This window comes from Manis javanica, chromosome 8 (assembly GCF_040802235.1).
Source record: "Manis javanica isolate MJ-LG chromosome 8, MJ_LKY, whole genome shotgun sequence".
In the NCBI taxonomy this organism is placed as follows: domain Eukaryota; kingdom Metazoa; phylum Chordata; class Mammalia; order Pholidota; family Manidae; genus Manis; species Manis javanica.
This window is the reverse complement of record NC_133163.1, coordinates 91,543,471-91,571,115: the sequence shown is the minus strand read 5'-3', so window position 1 is coordinate 91,571,115 and position 27,645 is coordinate 91,543,471. Positions and strand designations below refer to the sequence as shown.

General features: G+C 40.2%; 1 protein-coding gene across 10 annotated transcripts in view; it reads left to right on the top strand.

Annotated features, from left to right (window-relative positions):
* The window catches only part of NDUFAF1 (NADH:ubiquinone oxidoreductase complex assembly factor 1), a 50,080-nt gene that overhangs the window by 16,988 nt on the left and 5,447 nt on the right, over window positions 1-27,645 (top strand). For 6 of the 10 annotated variants that reach the window (XM_037018886.2, XM_037018889.2, XM_073211657.1 and 3 more), the window contains exons 2-3: window positions 21,511-22,159; window positions 25,825-26,010. In XM_037018886.2, coding sequence (XP_036874781.1) covers window positions 21,511-22,159; window positions 25,825-26,010 — 835 coding nt within the window. Of the gene's footprint in view, window positions 1-11,861; window positions 12,013-21,510; window positions 22,160-25,824; window positions 26,011-27,645 lie in introns of those variants that run through there. The other 4 variants (XM_037018887.2, XM_037018885.2, XM_017648547.3 and 1 more) reach the window with 3 other exon arrangements.

The window sequence follows — 27,645 nt, the reverse complement described above, 5'->3', positions numbered from 1 at the left end:
GAACAGCCACTATTCAAAAGACAAGGAATAAATACTGGAGAAAATATGGAGAAAAGGGAGCCCTTGCACACTGCTGGTGGAATTGTAAATTGGTGCTATCATACAGAAAGTAGTATGGATATTTCACAAGAAACTAGAAATAGAAATACCATATGACCAATGCCACTTCTGGGAATTTAGTTAAAACAAAATCACCAATCCAAAAAGATGTATGCATTCCTATGTTTATCACAGTAGTATTTACAGTAGTCAAAATATGGATTCAACCTAAATGTCCATCAATAGGAAATAATGTACATATATACAATGGAATGTTACTGCTACTTCCTGCTTTCTGATCCTTCTGCAGGAGGTTGAGCTCATCCTCATGGCCTAAGATGGAGTTCTGTTATTTCCAAGTTCAAGGCAATAATATGAAAACAAAGGGCAAGGAGGGAGAAGATACATGATAGCTGTCTTTTTCATTATTATTATTATTATTATTTTGTTGTTTTTGTTGTCATTAATCTACAATTACATGAAGAACATTATGTTTACTAGGGTCCCCCCTTCACCAAGTCTCCCCCCACAAACCCCATTACAGTACTGTCCATCAGCATAGTAAGATGCTGTAGAATCACTACTTGTCTTCTCTGTGTTGCACAGCCCTCCCCATGGCCCCCCACATTATACATGCTAATTGTAATAACCCCTTTCTTTTTCCCCACCCTTATGCTTCCCTTCCCTCCCATTCTCCCCAGTCCCTTTCCCTTTGGTAACTGTTAGTCCATTCTTAGGTTCTGTGATTCTGCTGCTGTTTTGTTCCTTCAGTCTTTCTTTGTTCCTATACTCCACATATGAGTGAAATCATTTAGTGTTTGTCTTTCTCCACCTGGCTTATTTATACCCTCTAGCTCCATCCATGTTGTTGCAAATGGTAGGATTTGTTTTCTTCTTATGGCTGAATAATATTCCATTGTGTAATATGTACCACATCTTCTTTATCCATTCATCTACTGATGGACACTTAGGTTGCTTCCATTTCTTGGCTATTGTAAATAGTGGCTTTTGGATGTAGAGTTCTATAGATGTCTATTAGGTCCATCTGTTCTCGTGTGTTGTTCAGTGCCTCTGTGTCCTTACTTATTTTCTGTCTGGTGGATCTGCCCTTTGGAGTGAGTGGCATGTTGAAGTCCCCTAAAATGAATGCATTGCCTTCTATTTCCTCCTTTAATTCTGTTAGTATTTGTTTCACATATGCTGGTGCTCCTGTGTTAGGTGCATATATATTTATAATAGTTATATCCTCTTGTTGGACTGAGCCCTTTTTCATTATGTAATGTCCTTCCTTATCTTTTGTTACTTTCTTTGTTTTGAGGTCTATTTTTTTCTGATACTACTGCAACACCTGCTTTTTTTCTCCCTGTTGTTTGCATGAAATATCTTTTTCCATCCCTTGGCTTTTAGTCTGTGCATGTCTTTGGGTTTGAGGTGAGTCTCTTGTAAGCAGCATAGAGATGGGTCTTGCTTTTTTATCCATTCTATTACTCTGTGTCTTTTGATTGGTGCATTCAGTTCATTTACATTTAGTGTGATTATTGAAAGATATGTACTTATTGCCATTGCAGGCTTTAGATTCATGGTTAACAAAGGTTCAAGGTTATCTTCTTTAGTATCTTACTGTCTAACTTAACTCGCTTATTGAGCTATTTTAAACACTGTCTGGTGATTCTTTATTTTTTTCTCCCTTCTTATTCCTCCTCCTCTGTTCTTTATATGTTGGTTGTTTTATTCTGTGCTCTTTTGTGTTTCCTTTAACTGCTTTTGTGGGTAGTTGTTTTTATTTTTTGCCTTTAGTTAGTATTTGGTTGGTCTGCATTCTTTGCTGTGATTTTATTTTCTCTGGTGACATCTATTTAGTCTTAGAAGTACTCCCATCTAGAGTAGTCCCTGTAAAATACCCAGTAGAGGTGGTTTGTGGGAGGCAAAGTCCCTCAACTTTTGCTTGTCTGGGAATTGTTTAATCCCTCCTTCATATTTAAATGATAATCATGCTGGATACAGTATTCTTGGTTCATGGCCCTTCTCTTTCATTGCATTAAATATATCATGTCATTCTCTTCTGGCCTGTAATGTTTCTGTTGAGAAGTCTGATGATAGCCTGATGGGTTTTCCTTTGTAGGTGACCTTTTTCCTCTCTCTAGCTGCCTTTAAAACTCTGTCCTTGTCCTTGATCTTTGCCATTTTAATTATTATGTGTCTTGGTGTTGTCCTCCTTGGGTCCCTGCTGTTGGGGGTTCTGTGTACTTTCGTGGTCTGATCGATTATTTCCTTCCCCAGTTTGGGGAAGTTTTCAGCAATTATTTCTTCAAAGACACTTTCTATCCCTTTTTCTCTCTCTCTCTTCTTCTGGTACCCCTGTAATACGGATATTGTTCCTTTTGGATTGGTCACACAGTTCTCTTAATATTATTTCATTCCTGGAGATCCTTTTATCTCTCTCTATGTCAGCTTCTACGCATTCCTGTTCTCTGGTTTCTATTCCATCAATGGCCTCTTGCATCTTATCCATTCTGCTTATAAATCGTTCCAGAGATTGTTTCATTTCTGTAATCTCCTTCCAAACGTCATTCCTTAGCTCTTGCATATTTCTCTGCAGCTCCATAAGCATGGTTATGAGCTTTATTTTTAATTCTTTTTCAGGGAGATTGGTTAGGTCTATCTCCTTCTCAGGGTTTGCCTCTGTGATCTTGGTCTGTTTCAAATTCTTCTGCCTTTTCATGGTGATAGAGGTATTTGTGGGGAGCTGGTGTGTGTGTTGGCTAAGAGAAAGTCCCTTCTTGCTGGTTTGTGGCCTTCCTCTCCTGGGAGAATGGCAACCTCTAGCGGCTTTTGCTGGGCAGCTGCGTTCAGACAGGGCCTCTGATTCTTGCCCTGCTGCTGTGGAGCTCAGCGGGTGCTGTGGGCGTGGCCAGCCTCAGGCTGCTTCTCCAATATGGCCGAGCCACATAGAGGGGTAACAGACGGGAGGCTGTTTATCTCTGTGAGGGGCCTCTAAGCTGCGCTGCCGCCCATGGGGTTAGAGCGCCTAGAGTTCCCTGGGATTCCCAGCTGCTGGGCTAAGTGTCCCGGGATGCTTCCATCCAGCTGTGGGGTCCCTGTCCCTTTAAGACTTTCAAAAAGCACTCGCTTTTCTTTGTCTTGGGTGGGCCAGCTGCAGGAACCTGCTCACAGGTCTTACTGTCCTGTTTCCCTAGTTTCCAGCACCCCATGCACGCACTGTGTCTGCGCTCTGGTGTGGATGGCTAGGGCTGGCTATTTGGCAGTCCTGGGCTCCCTCTCCCTCCCCCTTCCGATTCCTCTCCTTCTGCCAGGAGCTGGGGTGAGGGGCGCTTGGGTCCCTCTGGGCCGCGGCTTGTATCTTACCCCCTTCATGAGGCGCTGGGTTCTCGCAGGTGTATATGTAGTTTGGCTGTTGTCCTGTGTCTTCTGTTCTCTCTTTTAGGAATAGTTGTATTTGTTGCATTTTCAAAAATATATATGGTTTTGGGAGGAAATTTCCACTGCTCTATTCATGCCGCCATCTTCGTTCCATCTTTTTGATAGCTGTCTTTTAAGGAAAGCTCCCAGCAGTTTTCATGTGACATTTCAACTTCCATTGGTAGTTGCAAAGGAGGCTAGGAAATGTAAACTTCATTCATGTGCCTAACTAAATATTCTACTGCAATGAAATGAGGGAAGAACAAATACGAGGAGTTTTCCCTCAGGGCTCACCTCCTGAATAAGAGGAAGTGCTGATCAGAAACTGAAGCTACTAAGTCTGTCCAGTTCTTGCACTCTGGCAAGTGAGGTTTAGCCAGAAGCAGTTCAGGTTGAAGAGATTTGTATGGTGTGGCAGATGTGGCCAGTCTTTCCCAAATCTAAGTCAGGAAGGGCCTAAGACAGACCCTCTGGGTTATGATTATAATTGAAAAGGAGGATAAAATCCCCTCAATCTGAAGTGATTGTTGGGCTCACATATTGGTGGGGGATGGATTGGGGTTTACCTGCCTAGAGTCAACTAACACAAGAGCCATAGGAAAATAATATGCCTGTGTTCAGATATTTATTAACATGCCATCAAAAAATGCCTACAGATAGAAACATCCACAAAAGAACAACAATCCATTTTGTTGAATGGAAAATCCTCTTGAATACTGCTAGTTCTTTCTAATTATGTGACTCTTCTCACACAGTAGTCTGTATTTGGCCTGAAGGATGGGCTTTTTCACTAGGAGGGACTGTCTTGGATAGATGGTTTTGGATCTCAGATCAGGTCTATTTTCTATTATAGATAGATAATGGACATTCTGTGTTGTCATTTCTGTTGCTGTGAAGTTGCTTGGCATAAAATGATCTCAATAAACAGATAAAATGAAGTTCTAGGATCAGCAAAGCATAGAACTAGCCTCAGATCTGTAGAGAGCACCACAACCCCAAACTCCAAAAGGTAATATTTTTTCTGGAATCATTTATTTCCTTTGCTGGATCATATCCTGATTGTTCTTAAACTCTGATGGGACTCCATCAAGAGATGAAATTACCAAATCATATTGCTTCTTTCCCCAACTATTGCAATATTTTTTGCTGGTCTGTGTCACTACAGCCTTTCCTAAATGTTTTAATGAAAAGTTGTCTTTTCTTTGGCCTCTTGAGGCAGTACCTACTCTGTGTCTAAGTTCATGCAGGTTCCTGTAGATGTTACCAGGCTGACTGTGGTCTCCTCAGTCCTTGTCTTCACCATAACAAAGAATTGAAAGGCAGAGATGCAATAGCGAAGCAGAGCGAAAATTTTATTTGAATACACTCCAAGGGAGGAGTGGGCCAGAGTCAAGGTAGACGAACGCCTTGAACAGTTAGGTGGGAGGCATTTATATTACATTCTGGCTAGGAGGCACCTTTTTGATTGACAAGGTGGGGTTATTGGATTTATAGGCCCATCTATAGCCATACCATATAGTGCCTGCTTTTTCACACAATGAGGTGTAGTTTGGGTGGTTCTTAGTTTTGTTTGTGTCTTTTAAGCTTTCCTTAAAAGACAGCTGTCATGAGAAGAAGAGAGATAAAAAGGGATAGAAAGTGTTATTGAGGAGGTAAATGCTGAAAACTTCCCCAATCTGGGGAAGGAGATAGTCTCTCAAGCCATGGAGGTGTACAGATCTCCCAACACAAGGGACCCAAGGAAGACAACATCAAGACATATAATAATTAAAATGGCAAAGATCAAGGAAAAAGACAGACTTTTAAGAGCAGCTAGAGAGAGGAAAAAGATCACATACAAAGGAAAACCCATCAGGCTATCATCAGATTTCTCAACAGAAACCTTACAGGCCAGAAGGGAGTGGAATGATATATTTAATGCAATGAAGCAGAAGGGCCTCAAACCAAGAACACTCTATCTGGCAAGGTTATCATTTAAATTTGAAGGAGGGATTCAACAATTTTCAGATTAGGAAAAGCTGAGAGAATTTACCTCCCACAAACCACCTCTATAGTGCATTTTGGAGGGACTGCTATAAATGGAAGTATTCCTAAGACTAAATAGATGTCACCAGGGGAAATAAAACCACAGCAAAGTAGAACAATTAATTACTAAGCAGATGCAAAATCAACAACCCCCAAAGTCAATCAAGGGATAGAAAAAGAGTACAGAATATGATACCTAATATAAAAAGAATGGAGGAGGAAGAAAAAGGAGGACAAAAAAAGAACCTTTAGATTGTGTTTGTAATAGCATAAGAAGTCAGTTATATTAGACTGTTAAATAGTAAGGGAATTACCCTTGAACCTTTTGGTAACCATGAATCTAAAGCCTGCAATGGCAATAAGTACATACCTATTGATAATGACCCTAAATGTAAACAGTCTGAATGCACCAATCAAAAGATATACAGTCACTGAATGGATAAAAAAACAAGACCCATCTATATGCTGCCTACAAGAGACTCACTTCAAACCCAAAGACATACACAGACTGAAAGTGAAGGAATGGAAAAAGATATTTCATGCAACTAATACAGAGAAAAAAGCAGGAGTCGCAGTACTTTTATCAGACAAAATAGACTTCCAAGCAAAGAAAGTCACAAGAGACAAAGAAGGACATTGCATTATGATAAAGGGTCAGTCCAACAAGAGGATGTAACTATTATAAATATCTATGCAACCAATTAATTGTGAATCTAACCTCACAATTAATGAAACTAGAAAAGGAAGAACAGGAGAACCAAAGACAGTAGAAGGATCACCTACATATGTGAAACAAATACTAACAGAATTAAAGGGGGAAATAGAATGTAGTGTGTTCATTTTAGGAGACTTCAGCTCACCACTCACTCTGAAGGACAGATCAACCAGATAGGAAATAAGTAAAGAGACAGAGGCACTGAACAATGTATTAGAACAGATGAACCTAACAGACAGTTACAGAATACTTCATCCAAAAACAACAGGATACATGTTCTTCTCAAGTGCACATGGAACATTTTCAAGAATAGATCATATACTAGGCCACAAAAAGAGCCCCAGTAAATTCAGAAAGATTGAAATTTTGCAAACCAGCTTCTCAGATCACAAAAGGCATGAAACCAGAAATAAATTACACAAAGAAAGCGAAAAAGTCCACAAACACATGGAGGCTTAATTACATGCTCTTAAATAATCAATGGATCAATGACCAAATAAAAACAGAAATCAAGCAATATACGGAGACAAATGACAACAATAATTCAACACTGTAAAATCTGTGGGAAGCAGTGAAGGCCATGCTTAGACGGAAGTATATTGCAATACAGGCCTACATCAGGAAAGAAGAACAATCCCAAATTAATAGTCTAAACTCACAATAAATGAAACTAGAAAAGGAAGAACAAATGAGAGCCAAAGTCAGCAGAAGGAGGGACATAATAAAGATTAGAGCAGAAATAAATAAAATCGAGAAGAATAAAACAATAGAATCAATGAAAGCAAGAGCTGGTTCTTTGAGAAAATAAACAAAATAGATAAACCCCTAGCCAGACTTATCAAGAAAAAAAGAGAGTCTACATACATAAACAGAATCAGAAATGAGAAAGGAAAAATGGCTACGAATGCCACAGAAATACAAAGAATTATGAGAGAATACTATGAAGAAGTATATGGAAACAAACTGGATAACCTAGGAGAAATAGACAACTTTCTAGAAAAATACAACCTTCCGAGGCTGACCCAAGAAGAAACAGAAAATTGGAATAGACCAATTACTAGCAAGGAAATTGAATTGGTAATCAAAAAACTACCTAAGAACAAAATTCCTGAACCAGATGGTTTCACTGCTGAATTTTATCAAACATTTAGTGAAGAGCTAATACCCATCCTCCTTCAAGTTTTCCAAAAAGTAGAAGAGGAGGGAATACTCTCAAACTCATCCTATGAGGCCAACATCACGCTAATAACAAAACCAGGCAAAGATACCACAAAAAAAGAAAATTACAGACCAATATCCCTGATGAACATAGATGCAAAAATACTCAACAAAATATTAGCAAACCGAATTCAAACGTACATCAAAAAGATAATCCATCATGATCAAGTGGAATTCATCCCAGGGATGCAAGGATGGTACAATATTCGAAAATCCGTCAACATCATACACCACATCAACAAAAAGAAGGACAAAAACCACATGATTATCTCCATAGATGCTGAAAAAGCATTCAACAAAATTCAACATCCATTCACGATAAAAACTCAACAAAATGGGTATAGAGGGCAAGTACCTCAACATAATAAAGGCTATGTATGACAAACCCACAGCCAACATCATACTTAACAGTGAGAAGCTGAAAGCTTTTCCTTTAAGATCGGGAACAAGACAAGGATGCCCACTCTCCACACTTTTATTCAACATAGTTCTGGAGGTCCTAGCCACAGCAATCAAACACAAAGAAATAAAAGGCATCCAGATTGGTAAGGAAGAAGTCAAAGCGTCCCTGTTTGCAGATGACATGATACTGTATATAAAAAAACCCTGAAAAGTCCACTCCCAAACTACTAGATCTGATATCTGAATTCAGCAAAGTTGCATGATACAAAATTAATACACAGAAATCTGTTGCATTTCTATACACTAACAGTGAACTAGCAGAAAGAGAAATCAGGAAAACCATTCCATTCACAATTGCATCAAAAAGAATAAAATACCTAGGAATAAACCTAACCAAGGAAGTGAAAGACCTATACCCTGAAAACTACAAGACACTTTTAAGAGAAATTAAAGAAGATACCAATAAATGGAAACACATCCTGTGCTCACGGATAGGAAGAATTAATATTTGTCAAAAAGGCCATCCTGCCTAAAGCAATCTACAGATTCAATGCAATCCCTATCAAAATACCTACAGCATTCCTCAATGAACTAGAGCAAATAGTTCTAAATTCATATGGAACCATAAAAGATCTCAAATACCCAAAGCAACCCTGAGAAGGAAGAATAAAGTGGGGGCATTATGTTCCCTGACTTAAAGCTCTACTACAAAGCCACAGTAATCCAGACAATTTGGTACTGACACAAGAACAGACCCATAGACCAATGGAACAGACTAGAGAGCCCAGATATAAACCCAACCATATACAGTCAGTTAATATACAGTAAAGGAGCCACAGATATACAATGGGGAAATGAAAGCCTCTTCAACAGCTGATGTTGGCAAAATTGGACAGTTATATGTAAGAGAATGAAACTGGATTATTGTCTAACCCCATATACAAAAGTAAACTCAAAATGGATCAGAATGTAAGTCATGAAACCATAAAACTCTTAGAAAAAAAATAAACATGAGCAACTTCTTCATGAACCTATCTCCCTGGGCAAGGAAAACAAAAGCAAAAATGAACAAGTGGGATTATATCAAACTAAAAAGCTTCTGTACAGCAAAGGACACCATCAGTAGAACAGAAAGACATCCTACAGTATGGGAGAATATATTCATAAATGCCGTATCCGATAAGGGGTTGACATCCAAATTATATAAAGAACTCATGCACCTCAACAAACAAAAAGCAAATAAGCCAATTAAAAAAATGGGCAGAGGAGCTGAACAGACACTTCTTCAAAGAAGAAATTCAGATGGCCAACAGGCACATGAAAAGATGCTCCACATCACTAATCATCAGAGAAATGCAAATTAAAACCACAATGAGATATCACCTCTCAGCAGTTAGGATGGCCACCACCCAAAAGACAAAGAACAACAAATGTTTGCAAGAATGCGGAGAAAGGGAACCCTCCTACACTCCTGGTGGGAAAGTAAAATAGTTCAACCATTGTGGAAAGCAGTATGGAGGTTCCTCAAAAAACTCAAAATAGACATACCATTTGACCCAGGAATTCCACTCCTAGGAATTTACCCTAAGAGTGCAGGAGCCCAGATTCAAAAAGACATATGCACCTCTATGTTTATCACAGCACTATTTACAATAGCCAAGAAATGGAAACAACCTAAGTGTCCATCAGTAGATGAATGGGTAAAGAAGATGTGGTACATATACACAGTGAAATATTATTCAGCCATAAGAAGAAAACAAATCCTACCATTTGCAACAACATGGATGGAGCTAGAGGGTATTATGCTCAGTGAAATAAGCCAGGCATAGTAAGACAAATATCAAATTATTTCACTCATCTGTGCAGTATAAGAACAAAGCAAAAACTGAAGGAACAAAAGAGCAGCAGACTCACAGAACCCAAAAATGGAGTAACAGTTACCAAAGGGACGGAGATTGGGGGGGATGGGTTGGAAGGGTGGGATAAGGGGGAAAAAGGACCATCACGATTAGCACGTATAATGTAGGGGTGGGGACCCGGGGAAGGAAGAATAACATAGAGAAGACAAGTAGTGACTGTATAGCATCTTACTACGCTGATGGACAGTGACTGTAATGGGGTATGTGGTGGGGACTTGATAATAGGGGGAGTCTAGTAACCATAATGTTGTTCATGTAATTGTACATTAATGATAGAAAAAAAAAGACAGCTGTCATGTATGTTCTCCCTTATTCCCCGTTGTTGTCATATTATTGCCTAGAACTTGGAAATAATAGAACTCCATTTTAGACCATGAAGACAAGGGCAACCTCCTGAAGATCTGGTTGGGACTGGTTTGGCCTGGTCTGAGTAGGCAAAGATGTTATTTCCCTGCAAAGTCTTTGTTGACTTGACATGGGACGCCCTACCTGGGCAGAATTTGTGCGTTTTTTTTTCTTTGAACCTTGTCCCCTCTTTCCCCAGCTGCTCATGTCTATCATTCTACCTAATATTCCTAACATACAAAGTATATGACAAAATCACCACCTTTAAGATTTTTACCCACCTGTTGAAAAGAAAAGGCTTGACTACATAAAATGAAAGAGCAGTTCAGTCATGTTTATAATCTAATTATCAATCGAACATAATTAAGAGCCAGTGTTATAGCATAAGGTATATCATAGGATGTCAGAAGGACAGCAATCATTATGAGATGGATGAATTATGGAAAAAGTTTTAAGGGAAGCATGGGATTTAAGGTGTGTCCTGAATAGGTAGGGTCAATGTATCTTAGGATCTATTGGTTGCAAGTGATAGAAATACAACTCAAAACTAGTTTTTAGGCAAATTATTGGTGCTTAGAAGTCAAGGAAAGACTAACTATTAAAGCCATGGGAAAATAATAGATGCAGCTGGGCCTCAGGAACAACTAGAACTAGAACTGGCAGTATAAAATGCTGACTGGATCTCCTTTAATCCTCTGATTACTGTCTCTCTCACCTTCATTTTATTTTGTCTTAATGCAAAACAATTTTCTTCACAATATCAGCAGAGGTGCTAATGGTATATCCTATAGCAGGAACCGTTACCAAGAGGTTGGATATGTATACTGGGGTTTAGGGAAAGAGAGTGTCACATTGTAAATAACTCACATCTGAAACTTTGAAAGAGGAAGACTCAAGCTAGGCTTTGGAGACAACCGGCTGTTAAGTTTATGGGAAGAGAAAGATGAATCAGTGAAGGAGGCAGGGACGGTTCAAGGAGGGAGGAGAAACAGATAAGTGTAGAGTCTAGAAAAGCCAAGAATTTCAAGAAGAGGTGATGCGGTGGAAACGAGTGGTGCAGGAAACTTGGAACAGGCAATCGTATTTCAAAGTAAGGTCTTTCCAAATCTTGGAGAAGAATGCCAGGGGTTATAATTCATTCAAATTCACGCTGATCGCTTAATCCAGCTAGTACAATGCTAGGTGCTGGAGACAGGGGAAGAATAACAGTTCTGGACCCAAGAAGCTCACAGATTGGCGGAGGAAGTGAGAAGTGGATGAATAATTAAGATACAATGTTGAAAGTGCTTAAACAGGTATGCACACTAGAAGTCCTGCGCAGTAGGCGACCCCACCGGGCGAGACTTAAGAAGGGTAGGAAGGTTTTCTGTCCAGGTGTGTGGTGGGTTTCCAAAGGCCTCCGGGGCAATTCCAGCAGAAGCAGACTTCCGGGGCCGTGGACAGCTGTTAGGCGGCTGCAGAGAGGTGGAGCACGAAGGAACCTTGACGCCTGGGGGGAAAAGGCGCTTTCAAACCTGCCTGTTTGAAAAGATGCGAGGTGGAGTTTGCAGCGTGAGGACTGGATGCTGGAAGGAGAGTCAAAGAGTTCCCTAATTCTCCCCACTTTCTTACAAAGGGCAGCAAAGATCAGGAAGTGTGGAACCCAGGCCGTTTGGGAAGCTAGTCGACTAAAAGTCTCAGTTTGCCGGGTTCCGGGATCTTTGTTATTCTTTTCCCGCCTCCGCCAGGAACCGGAACATTAGTATCAACGACTGGTTGGCGCCGGACTGAAAAGGCGGATGGATCTACACGGAGGAAGTTGAGTACTCGGGCGGGAAAAGCAGGGCACCCAGAGCGGAAGCTACTTTCCGGCGCCGGCCCCGGGAGGCAACAGGCAGACGTTTGTGGTTGGTGCGGCCGGGACGTGGGCCAGCGAGGCAGCCGTAACGGGTGAGGTTTGCGGGGGCCTCCTCGTCCCTGCAGGGTCCGTAGTGTTTCCCCGACTTGGGTCGCGAGCTAAACTACCGAAACTCCAGTCAGTCTTAACGACTTCCTAGCTGTATGACCTTGGGTAATTTAATCTTGGAACCTGCGTTTCCTCGTCTTTGTAATTGGAATAACAGTACCTCTCAGGGCTGTTGTCAGGAATCAGTGAAATTACACTTAGAACAGTTTTTGGCACATAGTAAGCCCTGGATGTACAGTTTTTACTAGGACTGCTCCTCTGGCTGCGTGGGTTACCTTGCCGTCAAAACTGACCAGTTTCGGCCCAGAATCATCCAGTTCATGAGTTTGACTTTACTGATAAAGATATGAAACAGAAAAATTATAATTAAAGTTATATTGTTAGAGAAGTAACAACACTACTAAGGGTTTGGGAAATAGGGTGAATAATATTACTAATAATCCTGTCATCCTACATATGACTTTAAGCTATTTTTCTCTCCCGCAGAGCCTTTTTTGTCTGTACATTTTTTTTGGTATCATTAATCTACAATTACATGAAGAACATTGTGTTTACTAGGCTCCCCCCTTCACCAAGTCCCCCACACATACCCCTTCACAGTTACTGTCCATCATGTCTGTACATTTTTATTGTAATGTTGGCGTATGTGCCATATTAATTCCTCCTTATTTGCCACTTAGTAGTGTAGCCTAAGCATAGGGCTCATCAGAAACATTTTTATGATTGTACAAGTTGCACTTTAAGGGCTTAATCATTTGTTTCCCAAAATACTGTACATGTAGAGGTAAAATCATTTATGCACACTGAGGGAAATTTAAAGATTACCTTTTATACCAGGACTTTTTTTTTGCCAGTTCCCTTCTGTTTTCAGTCCATGTGAAAACAATATTTACATGGTTTTCATTTACTCAACAAACATTATTGAGCATCAGTTCCATTTAAGCTATATTCCCAAAGATAAAGAGATAAGGCTAGTTAGGTAGACATAAAAGCAAGATTCTCACATTACAAAAGCGCTGTGAGAATTAGGCACAGGTTTTTTTTTTCTGTTTATCAAGTTTTTTTTATTAAGGTATCATTAATATACACTCTTATGAAGGTTTCACATGAAAAACATTGTGGTAAATACATTCACCCATATTATCAAGTTCCCCCCATACCCCATTGCATACCTCACTGTCCATCAGCATAGTAAGATGCCAGAGTCACTACTTGTTTTCTCTGTGCTGTACTGCCTTCCCCGTGCTCCCCTCCAAGGTTATGTGCTAATCATAATGCCCCTTATTCCCCTTCTCCCTCCCTTCCTATCCACCGTCCCCTGTCCCTTTCCCTTTGGCAACTGTTAGTCCATTCTTGGGTTCTGTGAGTCTGCTGCTGTTTTGCTCCTTCAGTTTTTGCTTTGTTCTTATGCTCCACAGATAAGTGAAATCATTTGGTACTTGTCTTTCTCTGCCTGGCTTATTTCACAGAGCATAATACCCTCTAACTCCATCCATGTTGTTGCAAATGGCAGGATTTGTTTTCTCATGGCTGAATAGTATTCCATTATGTATATGTACCACATCTTTATCCATTCAACTACTAATGAACACAGGTTGCTTCCATATCTTGGCTATTGTAAATAGTGCTGCGATAAACATAGGGGTGCATATGTCTTTTTGAATCTGAGATCTTGCTTTCTTTGGGTAAATTCCTAGGAATGGAATTCCCGGGTCAAATGATATTTCTATTTTGAGTTTTTTGAGGAACCTCCATACTGCTTTCCACAATGGTTGAACTAGTTTACATTCCCACCAGCAGTGTAAAAGCGTTCCCCTTTCTCTGCATCCTTGCCAGCACTTGTTCCTATTCTTTTCTATGTTGGCCATCCTGACTGGTGTGAGGTGATATCTCATTGTGATTTTCATTTGCACATTGCTGATAATTAGCGATGTGGAGCATCTTTTCATGTGCCTGTTGGCCATCTGAATTTCTTCTTTGGAGAATTGTCTCTTCATATCCTCTGCCCATTTTTTAATCGGGTTTTTGCTTTTTGGGTATTGAGGTGTGTGAGTTCTCTATATAGTTTGGATGTTAAACCCTTGTCGGATATGTCATTTACAAATATATTCTCCCATACTGTACGATGCCTCTTTGTTCTGTTGATGGTGTCCTTTGCCGTACAGAAGCTTTTTAGTTTGACGTAGTCCTTTGTGTTCATTTTTGCTTGTGTTTCCCTTGCTTGAGGAGATGTGTTCAGGAATAAGTTGCTCATGTTTATATTCAGGAGGCTTTTGCCTATGTTTTCTGCTAAGAGTTTTATAGTTTCATGACTTACATTCAGGCCTTTGATCCATTTTGAGTTTACTTTTGTGTATGGGGTTAGACAATCCAGTTTCATTCTCTTGCATGTAGCTGTCCAGTTTTGCCAACACCAGCTGTTGAAGAGGCTGTCATTTCCCCATTGTATGTCCATAACTCCTTTATCGTATATTAATTGACCATATGTGGTTGGGTTTATATCTGGGCTCTCTAGTCTGTTCCATTGGTCTATGGGTCTGTTCTTGTGTCAGTACCAAATTATTTTGATTACTATGGCTTTGTAGTAGAGCTTGAAGGCAGCAAGCTTAATCCCCCCAGCTTTATTCTTCCTTCTCAGGATTGCTTTGGCTATTCAGGGTCTTCTGTGGTTCCATATATGAATTTGGAACGATTTGCTGTAGTTTGTGAAAGAATTGAATCTGTAGATTGCTTTAGGCAGGATGGCCATTTTGACAATATCAATTCTTCCTATCCTTCAGCATGGGATGTATTTCCTTTTATTGGTATCTTCTTTAATTTCTCTTAAGAGTGTCTTGTAGTTTTCAGGGTATAGGTCTTTCACTTCCTTGGTTAGGTTTATTCCTAGGTATTTTATTCTTTTTGATGCAATTGTGAATGGAATGGTTTTCTTGATTTCTCTTTCTGCTAGTTCACTGTTAGTGTATAGGAATGCAACAGATTTTTGTGTATTAATTTTGTATTCTGCAACTTTGCTGAATTCAGATATTAGTTCTAGTAGTTTTGAGGTGGATTCTTCAGGATTTTTTATGTACAATATCATATCATCTGCAAATAGTGACAGTTTAACTTCTTCCTTACCAGTGGATGCCTTTTATTTCTTTGTGTTTGATTGCTGTGGCTAGGACCTCCAGAACTATGTTGAATAAAAGTGTGGAGAGTGGGCATCCTTGTCTTATTCCCGATCTTAAAGGAAAAGCTTTCAGCTTCTCACTGTTAAGTATGATGTTGGCTGTGGGTTTGTCATATTTTAGGTTGAGGGACTTGCCCTCTATATCCACTTTGTTGAGCGTTTTTATCATGAATAGATGTTGAAATTTGTTGAATGCTTTTTCAGCATCTGTGAAGATAATCATTTTGTTTTTGTCCTTTTTGTTGATGTGTATGATGTTGATGGATTTTTGAATATTTTACCATCCTTGCTTCCCTGGAATAGATCCTACTTGATCATGATGGATGATCTTTTTGATTTATTTTGAATTTGATTTGCTAATATTTTCTTGCATATTTTTGCATCTATGTTCATCAGAAATATTGGTCTGTAGTTTTCTTTTTTTGTGGTGTCTTTGCCTGGTTTTGGTATTAAAGTGACACTGGCCTCATAGAATGAGTTTGGGAGTATTCCCTCTTCTACTTTCTGGAGTGCTTTGAGGAGGATGGGTATTAGCTCTTCACTAAATGTTTGATTAAATTCAGCAGTGAAGCCATCCGGTCCAGGGGTTTTGTTCTTAGGTAGTTTTTTGATTACCAATTCTATTTCATTGCTGGCAATTGGTCTGTTTAGATTTTCTGTTTCTTCCTAGGTCAGCCTTGGAAGGTTGTATTTTTCTAGAAAGTAGTCCATTTCTTTTAGGTTATCCAGTTTGTTAGCATATAATTTTTCATAGTGTTCTCTAATAATTCTTGGTATTTCTGTGGCATCTGTAGTGATTTTTCCTTTCTTATTTCTGATTCTGTTTTTGTGTGTAGACTCTTTTTTTCTTGGTAAGTCTGGATAGGGGGGGTTTATCTGTTAAAATTATTTTATCTCGAAGAACCAGCTCCTGCTTTCATTGATTCTTTCTACTGTTTTATTCTTCTCAATTTTATTTATTTTTACTCTGATCTTTATTATGTCCCTCCTTCTACTCACTTCAGGCCTCATTTGTTCTTCTTTTTCTAGTTTCATTAATTGTGAGTTTAGACTGTTCATATGGGATTGTTCTTTCCTGATGTAAGCCTGTCTTGCAATATATGAGAAGTATGCACAGGTTTTTATGAGTATGCAGAGGAAGAGCAGCGTCATTGTCCTCCAGTCACAGGCCTCCAGAAACATGCCTATTGTTGAACAAATGGGTTTATTATTTCTTGTAATGAGAGAGAATACACACCATGGGAAACCATGGGGCATCTCAGTAAGAGGGTGTCAGTAGGGATTTATTATTGGTTTTAAGCTTATGTTAGGTGATGTTGGGGAAAGAAGTCAGGAAGTAGAGATGATTCTATGATTATATCTTATCTCTCTAGAGTGAGGCTAATGCCATGACTGGTCAAGATACAGCAGTCACTCATATTAGCCAGGATAATGAATGTTCGGTCACGTTTATGGTTTGAACATTGTTCTTTCTTACTTTTTTTCTCCCCTTCTGTGTTCATACATAATTACAGTTGATCTTAAAAGAGCTAAGGGTATTGCCCATGGATGTGAGGAGAAGTTGGGTCAGGCAGTTGGGAACATTTTGGAGGGCTCTGTGTACCATTTTAGGAATTGAATTTCTGGGGGTGAATTGCTGAATTACTATAAGGGGAGAGCCGTCATATTTAGAAAAATCCATTTTGTTGCCAGGCAAAGGATGGATTGAGAAAATCCATCTGAAAGATCAGAGTCAGGGAGATGAATTAGAACTTTACTACTTATAGGTTTTTTTTCGGGGGGGGGGTTCACCTGGGAGCTTGTTAGTAGTAGAGAATCTGAGGACCCATCCTATACCTGCTATATCAGAATCTGAATTTTTAACAAAATTCCCAGATGATTTATAGTCATTTTAAAGTTTGCAAGACCCTTTGTTAGGGGAATTACCATAATCCCAGTAAGAAGTAATAAAGACCTGAACCAAGGTACTGGTAGCAGAGGTGGAGAAATATGGAGATATTATTTATTCAATAATTATTAGAAGCCTCCTACATGCCTGGCACCATCCTGGGAGCTGGAAGAACTACAATGAAAATAGTTTCTCCCCTCAAGACACTTCCAGTCTGGTGGGAGAGACTGACAAGTGAAACTGGCTAGTAAACTGTAGCAGGGAAAGTGGAGCTCAGGATGCAGTGAGAACACATCAGTGGGATATGGGTCTTGATGGAGTTTAGTTAAGGATTTCTCGAGGAGGTAACAGAACTCTAAGCTGAGTCCCAAAGGACAAATCAGGTGAAAGTGGTAGAGGGCATTCCTGGCCCAGGAGCAGCAATCGGCCAAGGCCTGAATCCCAGAAAGGGATCCTGGGTGGCACTTACTGGAGCACAGAGTGGGGTTAGAGAAATGAGCAGAGGCCAGATACAGAGGATCTTGGAGATGCTGTGGAGAACATTGGGCTGTATTCTGAAGACCACAAGAGGGCCTCTGAAGGGATTTAATTAGAGGAAGTAAATGATCATTTTTTTGTTTTAGTCCCTTTTGGGTGCTGAGTGATGGGAAAAAGTGAAATTGGGGGTTCAAACCTAGAAGTAGGGAGCAGAGTTCAGTGATCTAGGAGAGAGAAGGTGGTTGTGGATAAAGTGAAGGTTCCTGTGGCCAAGATTCTCACCTGACCCTGGTTGGCTAGCTCACTATTGTGTGGACAATACATTGTTATTGACTCTATATAAAGAGCTCTGCCCAGTGCTCTGGGTGGCACGGTGGCAGGGCTGCAGGATTGCAGAGACAAGACTGTGCTGGCAAGTGGTGGCAGCTCCAAGGACAGAGACTGAGACGGTTGCAGGGGTAGAGAGGCCCAGAGACAGAGACCGGCTTGCTGCATGCAGACTTGCTCCGAGTGGATGGGATTCTAATGACTGACCTGCCACGGTGTTAATAAAGTTGGGTATAACCCTTTCACCCCAAAAATGTTCTATTGTTATTTCTTTGGTCTAATTGAATCCATAGCGAACTTGCCTGGGGCTGAAACCATTGGCAAAACTGGTGATTCACCTGATGTGGGGAGTGATGGAGGAGGGGCGTTCTAGAAGGATAATGAATTCTCTGTGCTGTAGTTAAGAGTCATCTGGGTGTCATTTTAATGTAAACTATTAGGCAACTGAGGCAGATGAACTGGATTTTTGGATTTTGGCATTTTTGAGGCTTTTTTTTTGTAAGTTTTCAGTTCTCCATTTAGTTTCTGATTCAGTGCCATGTTCTGGCTTGTGGGTGAGTTTTTGTGTTCTTCCTCTCTCCTGGTCTCTGGCACCAGGGCAGGAGAAAGACAAATTAACATCACTGTCTTGCCAATAGGTTTTAGCCCTGGCAAGTTTGCTATGGATTCAGTGTGACCAAAGAAAATTGACAGCAGACTGCTCTTTGGGGTGAAAGGGTTATACCCAACTTTATTTCCAGGTGGCAGGTCAGTCACTAGAATCCCATTCAGTCAGAGTGAGTCTGTATGCAGCAAGCCAGTCTCTGCCTCTGGGCCCCTCTGTCCGAACAGCCATCCCACACAGCTGTCCTCTGGGCCTCTCTGCACAGTCGTCCCACACAGCCGTCCTCTGAGCCTCTGTTCTCGGCGCTGCCACCACTCCAGCCTCTGCTCTGCTCTCCTGCAGCCTTGCAGCCCTGCCACTGTGTCGCACCCAGAACACTGGGTGGAGCTCTTTATATAGAGTCAACAGCCACATATTGCCCACAGGGGTGCAGTGAGCTAGTCATCCACGGCCAGGTGAGAATCTTAGTCACAGGAACTCTCATTTTATCCACAATCACTTATTTTATTTCCTCTTAGTGGTAGCTGGACTAAGTAGGAGGAGGGACTATTTATCCCTCTTTGTTCTGGCAGCATTTCCTGTCAGCACTCATTTAATGTTGCTGCTAAGAGCAAAGTTGTTATTTTTCTAGAGGTATAGAAGTTATATTGCTAATCTGTTATGTATAGAGAGGCAGAGCCTCTAATGGAAGGACTTTAGCCCAGGGTTCTAGTGCTAGCTTCCATACTGACTAGCATTATGAGCTTAGGCAAGTCATTTCACCTGTTGGTGTGTTTCCTAGAGAAAGGAGATATCTACCTGACTTGTCTTAACAGGAGTGTTACGGGGATTAAATGAAATGATATATATTGGGATGATTTGTAAATATTAAGAATGGTATTTAAATATAACGGTATTAGTGCTAGGTTGTTTAGGTTTGTGGATAAAATGAAAGTTCCTGTGGCCAGGATTCTCACCTGGCCCTGGTTGGCTAGCTCACTACACATGTCTGGGCAATATGTTGTTATTGACTCTATATAAAGAGCTCCACCCAGTGCTCTGGGCGACTCGGTGGCATGGCTGCAAGGCTGCGGGAGAGCAGAGCAGAGGACAGAGGCCCAGAGGCAGAGACCAGCTTGCTGCATAAAGACTCACTTTGAGTGGATGGGATTTTAGTGATTGACCTGCCACCATGGAAATAAAGTTGGTTATAACCCTTTCACCCCAAGAACGTTCTGTTGTCATTTCCTTGGTCACACTGAATCCATAGTGAACTTACCTGGGGCCGAAACCCATGCAAGGTTCTATCTTCGAGGAGCTCAAATACTACTGATAGTCAAAGCCTTATTTCTCAAAGTGTGGGCTGTGGATAGGAGCTTATTAGACATGAGGAATGTTGGGGATCTTGTCATACTTACTGGATCAGAGAACCCTCTTATAGCCATCAGTCCATCTAATCTTCAGAAGAATCCCTTTAGGTAGGTTGGGAAGGTGTTAACTTAGCCTTACTCTCGAGGATATGGAGGTCTTAAAAGATCAGCTGCTTACCTGAGGGTAAACAGCTTTATTAGATTTAGCCGTATTAAGTTGCCAGTATTCACAATACTTGCAAGTTAATAAGTGGGGAGAGCCAGGTGTCAAGTCCAAGTTTTCTGACCCCACATAAAATGCACACTATAGTTCCTCTTTTTATTTTTGTTTGTTTATTTATTTATTTATTTTTGTATCATTAATATACAATTACATGAGCAACATTGTGGTTACTAGATTCCCCCATTATCAAGTCCCCACCACATACCCTATTATAGTCACTGTCCATCAGCATAGTAAGATGCTACAGAGTCACTATTTGTCTTCTCTGCATTATACTGCCTTCCCTGTGCCCCCCTCCCCCTACATTATATGTGCTAATCATAATGCCCCTTTTTCCCTGTATCCCTCCCTTCCCAACCATCTTCCCCAGTCCCTTTCCCTTTGGTAACTGTTAGTCCATTCTTGGGTTCTGTGAGTCTGCTGCTGTTTTGTTCCTTCAGTTTTTTCTTTGTTCTCATACTGTACAGATGAGTACAATCATTTGATACTTGTCTTTCTCCTCCTTGCTAATTTCACTGAGCATAATACCCTCTAGCTCCATCCACGTTGTTGCAAATGTTAAGATTTGTTTTCTTCTTATGGCTGAATAGTATTCCATTGCATATATGTACCACATCTTCTTTATCCATTCATCTACTGATGGACTTTTAGGTTGCTTCCATTTCTTAGCTATTGTAAATAGTGCTGCGATAAACATAGGGGTGCATCTGTCTTTTTCAAACTGGGCTCCTGCATTCTTAGGGTAAATGCCTAGGAGTGGAATTCCTGGGTCATATGGTATTTCTATTTTGAGTCTTTTGAGGAACCTCCATACTGCTTTCCACAATGGTTGAACTAATTTACATTCCCACCAGCAGTGTAGGAGGGTTCCCCATTCTCTGCATCCTCGCCAATATTTGCTTTTGTTTGTCTTTTGGATGGTGGCCATCCTAATTGGTGTGATGTGATGTCTCATTGTGGTTTTAATTTGCATTTCTCTGATGATTAGCGATGTGGAGCATCTTCTCATGTGCCTGTTGGCCATCTGAATTTCTAGTTTCTCTCTTTATAGGTGGCATGCTAAAATGAAGCCTAGGTCCTGGAGTGAATTGGGTGAATATCTTATTTTTGGAACTAGTTATTTCCTTAAAAGTCCAACATAAAAATTTGCTTTAAAATTAACACAAGCTTTTGAAGCACATGCTTGAATTATTTATGGGTTTTTACTAACTCTGTGAAGGGGGCTTGTGTTTCTGTGCGTCTTGTTATTTTCCCACAAGTCAGTGGGATGCGTTACATACTGTGTAAACAATATTCTGCTCATAGTAGGCTTTGGGTAAACATTGATAGAATTAGAAAATAATTCTAATTTTCATGAATCACAATAGTGACCCATGTTGAATTTGAAATTGTGATGCATTCATTGCTACACTGGTAACTCTTCAGTGTCTCTTCTGTCATAGGTGGTACTGGGCTATTTGCTGCAGATTCTTTCCCTGCGAGCCTAGGGAGAAATTTACATCGAAGACTTTTCTTATCATGGCTTTAGTTTACAAATTGTTGAGTGGTTCTTATACTCTCAGAAAATGCCCCAAGCCACATGTTGCCTTGTGTCCACTTTTGGATACTCGCTTTGCTGACTATTGTTCCAGTAGTCTTCAGAAACCAGAGGCTGCTCCAGGCAAAGCCTCCTCGCAGAAGACTGAAGAAGGTTTGCAAGAACATCAACAGAGAGAAGTTGCTTTGGATATAACTTCTCCTGAGGAGAAGCCTGAAGTTAGTTTTGATAAAGCAATTAAAGATGAAATAAAGGACCATTTTAGGCATTTGAAGGATGATATTGTGAATCACTGGATGGGGCCTGACTGTCGCCCTCTGCATGAGGTCTTGCTGGAACAAGCCAGGGTTGTCTGGAAGTTTCGTGGAAAAGAAGACTTAGATAAGTGGATAGTGACTTCTGATAAGACAATTGGAGGTAGAAGTGAAGTGTTCCTGCAAATGGGCAAGAATAACCGAAGTGCACTGCTGTATGGAACTCTGAGCTCAGAGGTGCCACAGGATGGGGAAAGTGGCCGCAGTGGATACTGTGCAATGGTCTCCAGGATTCCACGGGTAGGTGAGGCCCAGCAGCCTGTTTTCTAGTGAACTGGGATGAACTCCATTGCAATATGAACTACATAGCAGATAGCTTTTGTTTCTGTAAATGAAAACACCCAGCATCTCATGTTTGTAAGGTTAACTAACTAGTGGGCACAAGCATGAAGCAGAAGCACAAGAGGGATGTGGCTCCTGAGGAGAGGCTCCTTGTTACTAGGCATCACTTTGCCCCGGTGGGACATTCTTATGTTAGAGGAGCCCTTAGAGGCTAGATTGAATGAAGATCTAGGGAGGTCTGCATCCCCTCTAACAGACTACAGAGCCTGTAATGGCCAGGGCGTTCCTTAGAGTGGAGGTGTGGTCAGCCTATGGCTTTAAAAAATTTTTTTATGGCAAACTTTTAGAATAGTTTTAGTTTTACAGAAAAATTGCACAGATGGTATGAGAGTTCCTGTATGTCCCTCATCCAGGTTCTCCAGTTGTTACCATCTTACATTATTAATATAGCACATTTGTCACATCTAAGAAGCCAACATTGGTGCATTATTATTAACCAATTCCAGGCTTTATTTGGATTTCATTAGCTTTTCCACTAATAACCTTTCTGTTTCTGGAATCCCATCCAGGACACCACATTACACCTAGTTGTCATGTCTTCCTAGGGTCCTCTGGTCTCTGACAGTTGCTTGGTCTTTCCTTATTTTTCATGAGAATTTGAGAAATACTGGTTTGGTATTTTGTAGAATGACCTCAATTTGGGATTTTCCAATTTTTTTTTCCTGGTTAGACTGGGGCTCTGGGTGTTTAGGAAGAATACCACAGAGTTGAAATACCCTTCTTATCACATCCTGTCAGAGGTGAATGTTAGCACGACTTAGCACTGCTCGGTTAACCTTGATTGCCTGGTTACGGTAGGTTTCTCAGGTTACTCCATTGTTGAGTTACTTTTTTTCTTTTCTTTTTTCCATATTCTGTTCTTTGGAAGCAAGTCACTTAAGTGCACACTACAGTCAAGATGTGGGGTAGGACATGGGATTATGTTGTAGTAGTATGTGCATAAATTATTGTGATTCATCAGAAAGGCAGACTTATTCTCCCACATTTATTTATTCAGTCATTTGGTATGGACTCACACTTTGGGTTATAATCCAATCCTGTTATTTATTTTGTTGCTCAAATTGTTCCGTCTTTGGTCATTGGGGAGCTCTTTCAGACTGGCTCCTGTCCCTTTGACATACCCCCATCCTTATTTTTGTCCGAGCAGTTGTTGGCACTGTAAGATGCTTTGAACTCATCTTGTATTTCCCCTGCCCCAACCCTAGAATTAGCCATTCCATTTTTTGGAGAATGGTATGAGAAACCAAGATCTGGGCGCTGATCGTTCCTCACTTCGATGTGTTTCATTCTAGCCTTTCCTGTCTTGTTTATGTGTAACTTCCCTACATAACAGTGAGAAACCTGCCTCTCACCATTTACCATCCATTTACATATTAACAACCACAGTATATGACATGTAAAGCAGTTTCAGAACCCTGTGAGAAATAACTTTACCAACTAGAGTACAATGTTTATGTATAGTTTCTTTTTTTAAATCTTTTTATTAAGGTATCATTGATACACACTCTTATGAAGGTTTCACAAGAAAAACAATGTGTTTACTACATTCACCCTTATTATTGAGTCCCTCCATATCCCATTGCAGTCACTGTCCATCAGTGTAGTAAGATGCCACAGAGTCACTACTTGTCTTCTCTGTGCTACACTGTCTTTCCTGTGACCCCACACATACCATGTGCACTAATCATGATACTCCACAATCCCCTTCTCCCTCCCTTCCACCCACTTTCCCCCACCCCTCCCCTTTGGTAAGTGCTAGTTCCTTCTTGGAGTCTGTCAGTCTGCTGCTATTTTGTTCCTTCAGTTTTGCTTTGTTTTGGTATTTGTCTTTCTCTGCCTGACTTATTTCACTGAGCATAATACCCTCTAGCTCCATCCATGTTGCTGCAAATGGTAGGATTTGTTTTCTTCTCATGGCTGAATAGTATTCCATTGTGTATATGTACCACATCTTCTTTATCTATTCATCTACTGATGGACACTTAGGTTGCTTCCATATCTTAGCTATTGTAAATAGCGCTGCAATAAACATAGGGGTGCATATGTCTTTTTGAATCTGAGAGCTTGCTTGCTTTGGGTAAATTCCTAGGAGTGGTATTTGTATTTTTAGTTTTTTGAGGAACCTCCATATTGCTTTCCACAATGGCTGAACTAGCTTACATTCCCACCAGCAGTGTAGGAGGGTTCCCCTTTCTCGGCATCCTTGCCAGCATTTGTTGTTCCTAGTCTTTTTGATGCTGGCCATCCTAACTGGTGTGAGGTGGTATCTCACTGTGGTTTTAATTTACATTTCCCTGATAATTAGTGATATGGAGCATCTTTTCATGTGCCTGTTGGCCATCTGAATTTTTTCTTTGGAGAAGTGTCTGTTCATATCCTCTGCCCATTTTTTAATAGGGTTACTTGCCTTTTGGGTGTTGAAGCATGTGAGTTCTTTATATATTTTGGATGTTAACCCCTTGTCAGATATGTCATTTACAAATATATTCTCCCATACTGTAGGATCCTTTTTTGTTCTGCTGATGGTGTCCTTTGCTGTACAGAAGCTTTTTAGTTTGATGTAGTCCCATTTGTTCATTTTTGCTTTTGTTTCCCTTGCCCGAGGAAATGCATTCAGGAATAAGTTGCTCATATTTATATTCAAGAGATTTTTGCCTATGCACAGTTTCTTTTGTCTTTAGCCTTATAGTTTCCAAAGTTCCTTAGGTCAGCAACTTTGTCTCACTACCAGCCTAGGCTTTTTGCAAATTTGCTGACCAGGTATTGTTTCAGGGCTACCCTGGACAAGCCCTATGTCTGGCCTGGCCAGTTTTACAGATGGGAAACTGAGGCTTGTGGAGATTTAGTACAATGCAAAGTTGTGCAGCTAGTAAATGACAGTTCATATCTGAGCACTGGTATTCTCGAAATCAGATTACCTGTGAGATTGAGATAAAAAAACACCTTTGGAAATTAACACTAAATTCCAGTTTCAAAGAGAGATGATACAGATCGTCATTAAGAACATAGATTTTGGAGTTAAACAGCAGTGGCTCTAGTACTTTGTAGTTTGAGTGCTCAGTTTCTTTATAAAATGGAATACAGTGAGAGTACCTGAAAGGGCTGTTGTGAGGATTGAATTGTGTATGCTAAGTGCTTAATGTAAGTTTTCAATGGATGGTAGCTTTTATAAAGTATCAGTTTTAAAACTTGAGCTCTTTCATAGTTTTGATTTATGGGAAGACATTTGTCATAAATTGGTCTGCTCAGAAGCCATAGTTACATAGGACCAGGGAAAGGAAATACATACACTCATTCACTTCCGTTCAGTACCGAGTGAGTATCTACCCTGTGTGAACACTGACCTGGGCCAGTAATGTCTCGAACATTACCTTAGAAACATATAACTATGTCAGTGTTTTGTACTAAAATAAGAATCATCAAATTTATCTGCCTTCTTATGGTGGCAGAAAGCCAAAAAAGACAGAAGGATGGCTAGTGGATCCTTTTGATGCTGCAAAAGGTGGTGACTCACATTTTGCTCATAGTGAAACATGAGGTGAAATTCACTCTATGTGTTTTAGGGCCCTTTTGAGACAAAGAAGTCTTATGATTGGTCTCATTTCAACACTCTTTGTCTCCGTGTACGTGGAGATGGTCGACCTTGGATGGTGAGTATCAGGGAGGACACGGACATAATCCAGAGGAAGAATCAGATGCACAGTTACTTCATGTTTACCCGCGGGGGCCCTTACTGGCAGGACATCCAGGTAACAGCACAAGCCTTTATTATATATGAAAATGAGGTCCTTTGAGATCGTGGTTACATTGTAGTTTACTTTCCCTTGGAAGGTGTGGAAAGGGAAAGGAGGAAGAGTACGTAGAGGCAAGATTTACCCAGTTGGCTTTTTATTTCATTCATATAAATGTTAGCTTCCTCATCAGGAAATATTTTTGATAATGCTATGGCCTGGTTCATGCTGAGTCATGGCTACATCTGTTTCTGTGCCTAAGTAGATGTTTCTTTTTGTTTCTTCCATTATCACCTTTTCTAAGGCAACTCTACTAACCAAGTATCCCTAACTTAGTAGAAAAGCTCCCTTAAGAGTATAAAGTATAAATACTTAATACTTTATAATCAAAATTTTTACTTATTTCTTGGTAAAAGAAGTCACTCTTATTTTTTAAATGAGAGGAAGCTTTGAGAAGGTAAAAAATGTTTACCTGGACCATTTTCAGACATCTCTCCCACTCTCACCCTAGTCCAGGCCTTTGTATTACAGAGCATCTTTATTGATTTCCCTTTTGTCCTACTGCCCCCTAAAATCCACTCTCCGTGTAGCCAGGGTGATCTTTCTAAAGCATAGTTTAGATTACATCACTTATATGCTTAAAACCCCCCCGTGTTTTTCTCTTAGAATAAAGTCTAAATTTCTTACTGTGGCCTGTAATATCAGACCCCTTTCCTCATCTTCAGTCTCTCCCCGTCCCTCCCTCCTCCACACTGGTCCTTGTCTGTGTGTCACACATGCAGTAAGCTCACTGCCATCTGAGAGCCTTTGTACTTGGTGTTGTACCTGCTGCTATGCTCTTCCCTCACATCTTCACCTGTTTCCTCTTTGCTGTCACTAACCCTGATGCTCAAAAGTTGCCTCAGCAAGGCCTCGCCTGACCTCTCCAGCTTAAGGTACACACGCCTTTTACCCAGTCACTTTCAGAACCACAACCCTGGTGTTTTTTTTTTTTTTGTATCATTAATCTACAATTACATGAGCATTGTTTAATTTTTTCATAGAACTTATCACTGAGTAAAATTCTTTCATTCAGTCACTTGTCTCTTTTGTTTACTGCTACCCTCTACCCTACTCCCCTGGAACATAAATTCTGTAAATTCCGAGAGCCTGAAGGTCATCCTGGATTCCTTTTTCCCTTGTCTGTATTGTTCATAGCTGTTTCCTCTGCACCTAGAACAGTGCCAGCGTTTAAGAGGCACTTGACACATATTTGTGCATAATATAAACAAAAAACTGTTCCATATGTAACAGATATACAAGTAATACATATAATGGATTATTAAACAAGTATTTCATTATAGAGAACTTGGAAAATGCAGGGAAAAAAATCTTGCAGTACTGCTACACAGAGGTAAAATATTCCTTTTGATTTACTGTATACCTTCAGACTTTTCTATTTACATCACTTTTTTTTTACAAAAATGCTACTGTGCCAATACTGTTTTATAATATTGTTCCCACTGACCTGAACTTTATATATAACTTTCTGTTAAAATATATTTCTGTCATTTTAAATATCTGCATATTTTATTATATAGACCATGATTTACTTAATCCATCCTCTCTTGTACATTTGGATAGTTTTCAGAGTTTTTCTCTATTGTACCAAAC